The sequence below is a fragment of the Suricata suricatta genome, chromosome 3, assembly GCF_006229205.1.
Source record: "Suricata suricatta isolate VVHF042 chromosome 3, meerkat_22Aug2017_6uvM2_HiC, whole genome shotgun sequence".
Classification (NCBI taxonomy): domain Eukaryota; kingdom Metazoa; phylum Chordata; class Mammalia; order Carnivora; family Herpestidae; genus Suricata; species Suricata suricatta.
This window is the reverse complement of record NC_043702.1, coordinates 152,493,402-152,506,538: the sequence shown is the minus strand read 5'-3', so window position 1 is coordinate 152,506,538 and position 13,137 is coordinate 152,493,402. Positions and strand designations below refer to the sequence as shown.

The 13,137-nt window shown below is 34.4% G+C and overlaps 1 protein-coding gene across 3 annotated transcripts in view; it reads right to left on the bottom strand.

Annotated features, from left to right (window-relative positions):
• Positions 1-13,137, bottom strand: part of KCNT2 (potassium sodium-activated channel subfamily T member 2) — a 340,818-nt gene that overhangs the window by 72,855 nt on the left and 254,826 nt on the right. For 2 of the 3 annotated variants that reach the window (XM_029933173.1, XM_029933174.1), the window contains one exon: positions 5,123-5,257. In XM_029933173.1, the coding sequence (XP_029789033.1) occupies positions 5,123-5,257 (135 nt within the window). Of the gene's footprint in view, positions 1-5,122; positions 5,258-8,694; positions 8,767-13,137 lie in introns of all 3 variants that reach the window. The other variant, XM_029933172.1, reaches the window with a different exon arrangement.

Here is a 13,137-nt window from a genome sequence, read left to right as displayed (position 1 = left end):
ATTGCCCGGGGGTATCCAATCAGGAAAGCCCAGCTACCTCTCCCCACATTCCTAAGGGTAAGGCCTGCAGATGGGAACTTTAGATAAGACCCTGTTACCTAATGTTAAAGTTAACCCCATAGTCACCAAACAAGACCCTGAACTTTCTGTAACTGGTTAATTTCAAAGACACCCTAAATGTTGTGATTGGGTGCCTCCAAAAGTAACGAACGCTCTGAACAGTGTGTATGGTTAGAGCTGCTGCCAAGACTGCTGTACCATTATGATTGGGTCACTGTACCTATGTCACAATTTCCTGTAACTCCCCCTTCCTAAGCCCCATAAAAACCCTACTCAGCCCTTGTTCGGGGCTCTCAGCACGGATCCACTGCGTTGGTGAAGTCTGTGAGCCCGAATTAGGCCCGGCGAGCCTAAGCCGTAATAATAAATGCCCTTTGCTTTTACATGCGTGACTCGGTCTCCCTGGAGGTTTCTGGTTTTGGGGTGATATTGAAATCTTGGGCATTACAGATTCAAGTGGTCAATTTTCAGCTTCTGAATAACAACAGCTTTAACCCTACTCCAAACTGGCAAAACAAGTCATACCAGTTTTTATTAATAACTTGTGAACTAGAGCACTGTTACTTTCATTTCATATTGAATTCCATCTCATTCTTATCTCCTGGGCTCTAATATAAGCACAGATAGAAGATTTCTCTAACATACTGCTCCGTAGTTTTAAAAACTGAAAATGTAAAGGTCAAAATGCCCCATGTCAAAATGAAATGTCAAAATAATCAAGTTAAAATGGCATTTACAAACTAATAGCTACACGGTCATTTACAAACTAACGCTAATAAAATGTAGCATTGCCCCACACAGAGCAACAGCATAAGGTAATCTGAACTTGCATAATCTATACAGCTACAGAGCAGATTAGAATGTGGTTCTTGTTTAAGGAAATTAATAATATTCATGAAGATATAAGGATTAGCTGAAACATTTTTGTGAGATTCTTATTGAAAAAAATTTCTAAGACCGAGATGGAGCTTCTCCTGATGGGTTGCCTTGCCAGCAAACTAAAGCTTAGATAACTTTTCTGTCTCTGTGATAAAGGTAATTGATATATTGGGACCCACAAAACGGAGGCTGTCCCAGAGGCCCAGCCCATGTCACAAATCTAAACTTCAATCAGCCTCTACTTATGGTAAATCTCTATCAAGGAAACCCAATATACACCAATCTCAGTCCTCCAACTCAGCTTTAGCTACCTCAGCTTCTGCTGGAAAACAGGATCTACTACTATCAGTCTTACCATGAAACGCCTGACCTCCTAGCCAGTCATGCCTTGTTTCCATGTGGCCTCTTCTTACATCCTATAAAACTCGCTCTTGCCCAAAATCTCTCCAGAAAAGTGCCTCACTGCTTGTGAGGCACAGCATCCACCCCAGTTCACAGGCTGTGCTCCACTGATGAAAAAAATATCAAACTTGGGGTGTCTGGGTGGCTCAGTGGTTAGGTGTTCAGTTCTTGATTTCGGCTCAAGTCATGATCTCATGGTTCATGGGATCAAACCCCAAGTTGGGCTCTGCACGGATAGCATGGATAGCATGAGGCCTGTTTGAGATTCCCTCTCTCCTTCCCTCCCTCCCACTCAACAAATAAATAAACCTTTTTTAAAAATATCAAACTCATTTCTAAATTGTTTTAGTTTTGTCACTTGACACCTGTAAATATTCCACTTGACCAGAAACACTGTATAGCCAGTCAGCCAATCCCAAATGCCAAGCCAACTCTGGGCTCTATACTTATTCCCATGTTCCTTGCTCCTTATTCATTTTCTGTTTTTCTCTTTCTTGTTCCTTACTCTTCTTCCTGCCTCACACCCCATTTTGTAGTTGTTTAGACCTTTAAGAGTGGAGACTGCCCACTTCGTGAAATGTTAAATAACGTCTGTTTGTATCACTTAACTAGCCTTCTTTAATCATTTTTAACACTATTCACTTACACATACTCAGTGGTCTCTTAGAGATGGAGGCCTGAGCTTTAATGCTAAATAGCTTGGTAACCAGCCACTGTGACTGGATTTCTGACTGCCTCTTGCCCACTTAGGAAGGTAACTGGATCCTAAGTCTGGAATTTTGTGATCTGTCTCTAAGGAATTTCATGTAAGCTAATGGGCTGAGAAACCAAAAGGACAGAAAACTGAGAGTGGAGGGAGGGAGGGAAACAAGAGAGTTAAGACTGGCGTCAGTCCACAGTAGATGATCAGTAATTATCTGTTTAGGGTTTCAGCACAGGTGTGACTATCATAATTGATTTTGGAACTTAATCTGGTAAGCATGGAAGAAAAGCCCTCTGGTGACTCAGGACACTGAAAAGGTAGCAGAACCAGGGGACAGTGAGTTCCAGCAGAAACAAAAGACTGTTAAGATGAGGGTATTAGATGAAATACCCCCAATAGTACTCAGAGTAGTAGTACTCAGAGAACTGAACGAAACTGAGAAGAAGGAGGGTAAATCATTGTTACTTCAAGGTAAAGGCTAAGACCATAAGAATAGGTAGTTAAGTGAAAATACTGAAAAGATCATCTATGTAGGATTGTTGACATCAAGAATTATGGTAGAAGCAGGATTTCTAGAGTCACAGTGAATCAGGAACTAAAATCTTCAAGGAATGTGGGGAAGTGATCTCAAGGGAGGTAACTGCACCTATAAAATGAAACTAAAAAATATGCATGATTTTGGTCATTTATCTTTATAAATAGCATTTGGTACATCATGGGGCTCTATCTGTGTCTTACTTTTGCACTTTATTATATACGACTAGCCTAGTTAGCATGAGTTTAGATTAGGAGCTCATGGATTATCCCCTCAAAAATGTTTGACAGACATTTTTTTCTAGAAATTATTGTTATGTACTTAGGTAAGTAATGATAATGCCACTATATGTATATCTACTCTTAGTTATTCTGATCAGTTAGCTTTAAAAGATTAGAACCTTCACATCTCTCAGTAAGATTGGGATTTGTTATAATTTATTTATTATTATCTTAAAATTAAGATAATTCATTCATAGTATATATAATAAAAATTAAGTCAACAGAAACTTTACCATAATAGAAATAAACTTAAATTCCTGATAAGTTGAAAATTAAAATGATATGTTTAATCAAAAGAACTGAGAATCCTCTCATTAAAAATATAACTAGCTTTTGCCATGCATGGAATCAAAATGCTTCATGTTACTTTGTTCACTGGTTGTAAATCTCATCTTTCTAAATTAATTTTCTACCCTGTATTTCTTTTTGCATTCTCTAGAGAAAAAAAATTACTTACATATCTGTCATATTTTAAACATGTGCTATTCTCCCTTTAATTGTACTATTTCAGAAAGCTCAATAACTAGTTATTGAACAGTTAATGAACTGCCACATTACAGTAACTTTAGAGGGTACATTTGTTCTTCTTCTGGAACAAGACCTTCTTATGCAAGTTCAGAGCAAATTTTCCAGATGCGGTGATAGACTCTTTATAAACCTCATTTGCAGTCTTCATTAACATTGCAAGAAGGGTTAACTACTGTCCACATGAACTTTATAGATGAGGGAAACTGAATTTCTATGAAGTTAAGAAATATACTTAAGGTCTGCGGGATAGAGGTGCCAGATCAAGTCTGTTGCTATATTGTTCCAAGGTCTGTGACTTTTCCACTCTGTCACATGAAAGTGGTCATGATTGGGGCACCTGGGTGGCCAGTTGGTTGAGCGTCCAACTTCAGCTCAGGTCATGATCTCACAGCTTGTGGGTTCAAGCCCAGTATGAGGCTCTGTGCTGACAGCTCAGAGCCTGGAGCCTGCTTCCATTTTCTGTGTGTCCCTCTCTCTCTGCCCCTCCCCTGCTCATGATCTGTCTCTCTCTGTCTCTCAAAAATAAATAAATGGTTTTTTTTAAAAAAAGGAAGTGATCATGATAGTGCTAATATTACAGTAGCAAACATTCACTGAAAAACTGAAAACTACCAGCCATGTGCTACAGCATTATATATTTTTAATTTCAAATCAACTTTGTGATTAAGACATTGAGGTTTAGAGAAGAAAAGTAATTTGCCTAATATCATATAGTAAATAATCACCTTAAGTGGGACTCACATCTAGCCTCTCTCTTCTGAATTCTGAACTCAAACTATAAATTGATAATTACTCTCAATATGTGCTTTGCTACAATATGAAAGTTACAAAGGTGGAGTGATGGGGTTTGATGATGGAGTTCAGATTGTTTCATTTGACTCCATAATTTGGTAGCCCAGATATGTCCTTTGGCCTTGTGCAAAACTCATAAAACTGAAATGATGATCTTTTGGATATTTAAATTTTAAAATGATTTCAGAAAGAAATTCAAGTGACTTAGATGTCATCATTTGCAAGTGATTTTGATGTTGCTTATAGCATGGATTTGGTTTTCATTCTTACCCAAAGATAACCATAATGGAAATTCCGATCTGGATGAGTTATGACTTGGCTCCTAACATGGGTAACTTACCTGTTCAAGTTTTACAACATTTCATTCTTAGTAATCCAGTTTGTAAAAGCATACTTTTAGCCACTGCCAGGCATAAAATTGAAATTAGAACATGGGCTGTCACAGATCATGACTACAACAACACAGGATTTAGAGTTTGTTATATTAAACTATACAAAAAAAGATTTATTATTCTGTTTATTTTTAAAAGACTGATGATACTGTCCTAGAACTTAAACACATGGTGGGCTGCCTGACTAGCTCAGTCGGTTAAGCATCCAGCTCTTGGCATTGGCTCAGGTCACGGTCTCACAGTTTTTGAGTTGGAGCCTCGGCCCAGGCTCTGTGCGGACAGTGTGTGGAATCCTGCTTAGGATTCTCTCTCTCTTCCTCTTTTCTGTCCCATTCCCTCCTCTCAAAATAAATAATCTCAAAAAAATTTTAAAAAGTAAACACATAGTGCCAGTCATACATTAGATGTTAAGTAAGTATTGGTTTTTCGATCAAATGAATGAACCTAACTTCAGGGTAAGAATCTCATGTTCATTCCTTATATCAGAGTCCAATAATCACAGATATTTAGCAGTAAGTAAACAACAGGGCAGAGCTACTCAGACAGTTACCTGAAAAGGGTCTGCACATTTACAATCGTTTTGGCGTCTGCCATGTAGTCTTCCTCGGCACTCATGGTACTCTCTTTGTCCACAACCACCATGTTGGCAGCGAAAGTCACTCCACACCTGAGTAAATCATCTAGGCTTTGATAAAATCAACAGAGAAAAATAGACTTTCAATAAATAAATCACAGTACTAAGATCAGCGCTTGCTTACCCACTGCACTTCTATCGGTGACCCTCAGAGAGGGCTTTCACAGAGTTTGCCCTGGTAGATGTTAATGAGGATTATAATATATTCTCTACTGATATGAAATAATTTGAAGTTTTGAGCTGTTTACGTTTCATCAGATCATAGCTGTTTCAAAGCACTATGCTTTAAGAAATTTTTCAGTAAAATATATTAATTATATCACTAAAACATGGAAAACATCCATTTTGCAATCAAATAGAAATAAAGCATATTAGCCCTTTGATTTTATGGTTAGCACACTATTTCAAAAACATGACATTTATCTTTTTAATCCTATAGTACTTTTGGTAAGAGTAGAGATGAATACTTATATTATCTAGATAGCCTGGCCCAATGAAGAAATACTAAGCTGTGAAATATTCTCAAATGTGCATTATTTCTTTGTGAGAGCTGTGTGTAATAATTGGTTCTACATAGCCACAAGCATGAAAAATATGTAAATATCAGCTGTATTCAAACTTACATTTACCATTTAGGTTTTGAGCAACTGATTGAACAACCTAATTTCTTTAGTTGCATGAAATAATTGCTAAACTAGGATACAAGTTCCTGTGAATTATAATAGTTTTCTCCCCATCACTGATTAAAAAAAAAAACTAGCAGTTTCCCAATGAATTAAAAGAAAATGTTACCAGTAAAACTGAAACAAGGGAACCATTATCTCACTGCCTCTGCTTCTTACAAACTAGAAAAATAGGACTGAATTAGATAAAAGAGACTAAACTTGAATGTGTATAAGAATGTCTTTGTACAAAGTTGATTGAAGACAGAGAAGAAATTGGGTTAATTGATTTCTACATCTTCTGATTTAAAATGAGAAGTGTGGACCTTAAAGAACAGTAGTTTCTTTTAAATGCTTCAGCTGAAGGGGAGTTCCCTGAGGATCTTTTCTAAGTGTGTGACAGGTTGAATTAGCCACATCACGTTAGCAAGAACTATTTTCCTCTTATGAACTTATTTTCCTCTTATGAGGCGGGACTTATTCTGTTATGAGGCGAGAGAATATTACCAAAGCTCTGAGTCCAAGATCCTCAGAAGTAGTTCAGAAAAAATATTTTGCTTGAATCAGGAACAATGCTCTGTGGCAAAGATTTTATGGCTAAAACTGTGGAAACAACTTTAGTCCAAATAAATGTCCTATGGTAGGAGGGGCCAGTACCATAATATCCAATCAATATGATGATCAAGTTTAAATCCCCAGAAATACTTTATTTGGATATTCCTTTTAACTAAGAAATTCGTAATTGTTCTTATATCTATTAAAATACATTTTTTTAAAAAAAGAAAGGAGTAGGTATAAAGTTAATGTGATATAGACCCTTACGGGCCATAAAAATGATGCTCAAGTTATATGCCTTCAATTCACCTTATTATCATTTTAAGTCTCTTTCAATGTCAGCTCTTAAAATCTTTCTCCCCAATTAAAAAAAAATCCCTCCATTGTAATTATCTACATAAAAAGAGGAAAAGATAAAGTGGAAGAAGGTAAGTTTGACTGGAAATGGATATACAGATACAAGTTATGATAGAAAAAATGAATATTTCATCAGTAATAAATCAATGAAGTTGAAACTTGACAAAAATTTCACTACACATACCTGTGCTAAATAGCTAATAGCTACCTATACCTGTATGTATCAGTTAATTCCATACTCAAAATATCGGCAAATGATTTTAGTAATTATGATTAAATACAAGTTTAAATCTATAGAAAATAAATAAAATTGGAATAGCATTTCAGAAACACATAGAAACATTTTGTTCTTCATGTTTTAACTTTGAATAATTTACCTTATGTGCATTTAATATTAAATTTTATTCCTTTTTAATTTTTTTATTATGCTACCAAATTATTCTTATAATGTCATGTGTATCATGATTTTTCCACACTATTCTATCTGCAAAGCCACTTGCCTATCTTTTATTCAGCACGGTTGCTTTATACAGTTCAGCCACCAGATGGCTGACTAAGATAGAAGTTAATATTGATGAAAAAAGATCATCTCAGCTGGCAACCACTTCCCTTGACACTTCTCGAAGTCTCCTTCTCAGGGAGAACTACAATGTGAATGTATGAGTATGTCAGTGTTGTAAATCATTCAAAGGTGTGTCTGCTTTTCTAGGACAATTTCAAACATTAGCCAAAGAGAATAACACAGTGAACCTCCATATTTCAACCACCCAACCCAGCTTCCATAATTATCACTTGTAGCCAATCCTGTTTTTTCTCCATTCATAGGAATTTGACCTTCTCAGTTCCTCTGTGTCTCAACATAAACACGTTTGTAGGGGAAGAATTCATTTCATAGTTTACAGCAGCAAAGACAGATGGGAGGTTTATTCATCTTTGAAATATCCTGTGTTTCTAATGAATTTTAATAGAATACTATACTTTCAAAGTAATATTACTAATGATAAAATATAGGTCGAATTTACATTCATGGATTAAAATAGTAATTTAGTGCATCTAACTACATCGTAGTTAGTTGGTTAGTATTAAGATAACTGATCATGTAAATTATATTAATGTAGACTAGAGGCTAAATATAAGTTAGTCAGTTTGGTCTTTAATATGTCCAACAGCCAATAAGACTTCCAAAGTTACAAGAGTTGTTTTTTTCAATATTTGAAGGACACATCGTAAGCATGAAAGTTCTTAATTGATAACTTTTAGCATTTTGTTTTGACGGTTCTGGTAGACACTTTTTTTAATGGATAGCTAACACATTTTATATGCATATTAGTTCTATGATCTTTAGTTTTTATATTTCTTATAATATTTTCATGCATATAAATAATTTGTATTTTAATACTAACATACTGCCCACATTTGACTTTTTAATTAACACATTTTTAGGATATATATATAGACTGAAACATGTTACTAGAATAAAGTAAACTCTTAAGGAAATGCTCCAGTTTATAAATCTGGCTTAAAACGAGCATCTCAAAATTATTTTGAAGGTTTCCAGAAGTTATGATAATTATATCAGTGCATCGCAATACTGAACCTTTAAGTTTTCTCTATCTCTCTGCCCTTAGTAATAACATTATTGCTACAGACAGCACAAAACTAAAATAGCTTTAGAAACTAAACAAAAGTGGCAAAATTCTCATGCAGCAAGATTTGTTTTAAATCAACAACAGATTACTGCTTAAGAAGTTTGAATACAAGATGTATAACACGAGAACATAAGCTCTGCATGCAAAATACACCATATTTGCAATACTGAAATGGCAAATTACACTCATCATGCAACACGAGGGCACAGCACATGACAACCACAGACACCACACTAGTTAGTGTGCCAAAGATTTTGTCACCTACTTGTCAATAGAGCCCACCATGTAGTAAACCATTGGAAACCAACAGATTGCATCCAGAAAATGCATATCTGGCCTAAGTAGCAGATGGGTTACAAAATGAAACACAATGTCACAACAGTGGCAGCGCTTCTAGGGAAAGGAAGTAAGTTGACTTAGTTTGCATTTCCAAAACTAAACACTGTTGACAAGATTAATTTTAAGTGCCTTTTTTCTTACCATTAATTAGAAAATATCACTTGTACTTGTTATGAATAATACAATGTACTATTATATTATAAAAACAAGTTGTATTTCTGCTTTCTAAATCAGAAACATTATGGCATTATTCTACAAAAATACTGAATTAATATTCTCATTATGACTAAAAAGTCTTATCAATGAGTTTAATAATTATTCATGCAGAGGAAAAATTGTAAATGAGAAATTAATGATTTTTTCTTGGATGGCCCGAAGCACAGAGAACTAAATTAGCATGCTTGTTAAGAGCACCTTCCCTAAGGGATAGACACAATTACAACATGCCCTTTAATATATCAGCATATTAATAAATAAATATAGTATATATGCACCCATGTAACATATGTATTATATAAAATTAAAATGAAATTCACCTTTTAATAATTGACTTACTCCATATATGTATTGTTGAGCAAATATTTATTAAAATCTTTACTTATATGTGTATTTGGGGAAAGAATCATAAACCTGTATGCTTCCTTAGAAATGACTTAATCTATTGTATTCATTTTGTAAAGTTATTAATTCTTTCATGCAACTATCACCCAGCATATATGTACCCATATATTTGTATAGTAGAAATTTCAGTATACTAAGGCATATGCAGAAAAGAATATCATGTTATCTTGTATTATATAAAATACAGTTTTGGGGACATGTACAAAAGCACTTAATTACAATATATGTTTTAATGAGAAAAAAGAAACAATAGCTTGCACTCAGAAGGCAGAATTGGAGATCATTTCACAGATGGTATTTAATTTGGATGTCTGCCAGTAAAAGAGAAGGAGAGGGAAATTCTAGGAAAAGGGAAGGAGAGCATCTATAATATCCCAGCTAGATGGAGTACTTTCCTCCCTGAATTATTTTCTTCCTGTTGATCATCCTCTTATCACTTTAACTCTAAAGAAAAAGAATGCTTAAAAAGACACTCTTCCAAAGAATACGACTATTGTAATGTTGATTCAACTCAACATTACATTTCTTCATAGTCATTTTAAATGGCCTGTATTATTACATATTATAGTTGTACCACAATTAACATTAAAAATCCTTAATTTGTAAATTATTTGCACTTTTATATTATTAACAATGAAGTCACAAGTTATTTCCAATATCTTACTTTTATATATATATACCATATGTATATACCATATATGTAATATATATATACCATATATAATATATATACCATATATAACGGTATGAATATCTTTAGATGACGTTTTTCTAGCATTAATTTTTAAATCATTTATGCCAAAATATTCATAGAAGGATTTTAGCGAATCACAAAATATAGATCTTTTAAAAGTTCATAATGCGTGTTCTTTTTGACAAATATTATAACAATATACACTCTGAGTAGCGGTCTTTTATAGCACCTTCTGGTGCTGGCTGAGCACTGCTGCGGGGCGCCATTCTCATTGCCGATTCAATGCCTCCGTGTCTCTCCTCCCCTACTTCGTGATTATAGAAGCAGGAGTGAGGCCATAAGGGCCGCAAGACTGGGGCCCTACTGAGACTTTGCGGTGGTATAAAAAAATCATTTTGCCTGAAAAATCATTCTTTGGTTGTTATTTTGTTTCATCTCTTTACTCCTATGCAGTTCCACTCAGATAAAGTGAATAGCTCAAATACTTCTGTGACAGAGATGGATCTGTAATTCTTCCTTATTAATTGCAGAAACATACCCTGGCTGTAATAACCACACTTTTAATCTGACTCATTCTTTTAATTTCAGATCATTTCAATTTCTTTATGCCATCTTCTCTATTCTAAAGTCTACTAAAGCAAGAGTAAATAATGTTATTGAAAAATTCAACTTAATGAAAATACTGAAAATTTAAATCATTGGGGAGAGGGAGGGAGGCAAACCATGGGAGACTGTTGAATACTGAGAACAAACTGAGGACTGATGGGGGAGGGGGAGAGAGGAAGGGGGGTGATGGGCATGGAGGAGGGCACTTGTGGGGATGAGCCCTGCATGTTATATGGAAATCCACTTGACAATAAACTATAAAAGAAAAAAAAATACTGAAAATCTGTGTAATAAATAGTGCTGAGGTCACTGGGGACAAAAATTAAGTCCTTACTTTATGCCAATGCTCCTAGTTAGAGTTAAAACTAAAAATATGGCCTTTGTGTTTTGTTGCTTTGTCCAGTAGGAATCATTAAAGTTACTTAGACATCAAAATTATCGCCTTGTTTTAGGAAACTCATGAATTTTAGCCACATGCAATTCTGTCACGAATGTGTATTTACAATATGCAAGCGACCTTCTACATCTTTAGAAATTATGTTAGCATCTGCACTGCGCAAGCTTGGTTCATCCTTACACAAATTCAGCTATGTTACAAGGTAAATCAAGCCCGTGAAACCTAGTAAATATATAATCTTGATAGAGCATATCTAATGAGAGTCTTATATGCCATCCTTTTTGCAAAATGTAACTTGAATAATAGATTCATCTACTACTTTTAGTGATTAAGTTAGTTTATAAGGAAACTTGAAATATAAAGAACATAGCAATTGTATATTTGCATGTACTATGTTAGCTCATTAAAATAAATTGGCAACAGTTTTCATGTCACAAAATTGCTTAGTAATTGATGAGTGATATAAATGATAGTATAGGCTCTTAATAGACTAATCTTTCTAATTATTGAAAGTTAATTGGCAACCATAACCTTTACATTGAAAGACACTAAGCAAAAACATAAAACATTAATAAAAAGAGGAAATGTCCCTTTCTTATCCTGCACCCTAAACAAAAGACAGGTGAAGAATGGAATGTAGGAAAATGAAACCATCAATACTATAGGATAAAATACATGGGTTTTTTTATCTGAATGTTAAATAGAGAAGACCTATATCTATGTTAGAAATTACATTATGGAAAAGTGAAAATAATTGCAGATTTAACTCTAAAACTCATCACAAAATTTAACAAAAAAGAAACACCTGTTAAAAATAGTTTACTTAGGGGCACCTTGTTGGCTCAGCTGGCTAATCATGACTTCAGCTCAGGTCATGATCTCACAGCTTGCGAGTTCAAAGCCCACATTGGGCTCTCTGTTATCTTCGCAGAGCCCACTTCAGATTCTGTCTCCCTCTTTTTCTGCCCCTCCCCTGCTCGCCCTCTCTCTCTCAAAAAGAAACATTTTTAAAATGTGTTACTTATCCAAAATTCACAGATTCTCTTTGCTTAATATATAAAAAACTGTTTCAAATCAGGAAAAACCAAACGTAACAGAAAAAGAGATCTTGAACAAAATAAATGTGCACAGACCAAAACAAAACACGTTGTATCTAAATAGTAATAAAAGAAATTAAAATTCAAAAAGCACCGAAGTAATTTATGTTAGTAAACAGAAAAAAATTGAGCACATCATTAATCGACAATCTAACTGTAATCGTATTAAGAAAGATGACTTTATGAGTCTAAAATGTCATATTCTTACAAGAGCTTTCATTCTAAAAATTGCCATTATATGAAAATGTTAATTAGCTACTGATTGTTAAGGAGTGAAAAAGTTTGTGGATTTGCATAGATTTGCAAAGTTGAAGATCATTATTTCCCATTTAATAACTGTGATGGATTTAATTTCTGTATTTCAAATTCAGAAATGAATGTAGTGAGACAGTTTATTTTGTCAGCATTTCACAATTCTGTACTTACATAGTTTATTTTTTTCTTAAAAGTGTGTAAGTACTTTCATTTACATGCTTAAAATAAATTACCCTTTTTTGTTAATTGGGTTTCACCCAAATCGACTCATCAGTTTGAATAGTGACAATGTCATTTTCTTGACTGGTACTAGGGGGACAAATGACATTCCTTGACTGCCTTTTCTAAGTGAGATATTGCACTAGTGCTTCATACACATGGTCTTACAGAGTCTCAAAATTAGTTCAGATAAATGTCCTCCTCATTTTACACATTAGAAAACTGAGGCTTAGAGATACTTGATAACATGCAAAAGGCTTATCAGGAAGTGAAGTAAGCTTAGACCTTATCTCAGATCCATATGAGTCCAAAGTTTGAATGTCTTTAATGAGGTCTCTGATATTTCAGACAATTTATCATTGATTTTAAAATAAGCTGAATTTACTGGCTGCTATATATGAAAGGAAGATCGATGTACTAAAGAGATTGATAAGATGTAAAAATTCAGAACATAAACCTGAATCTTGCACTTCAACTCTG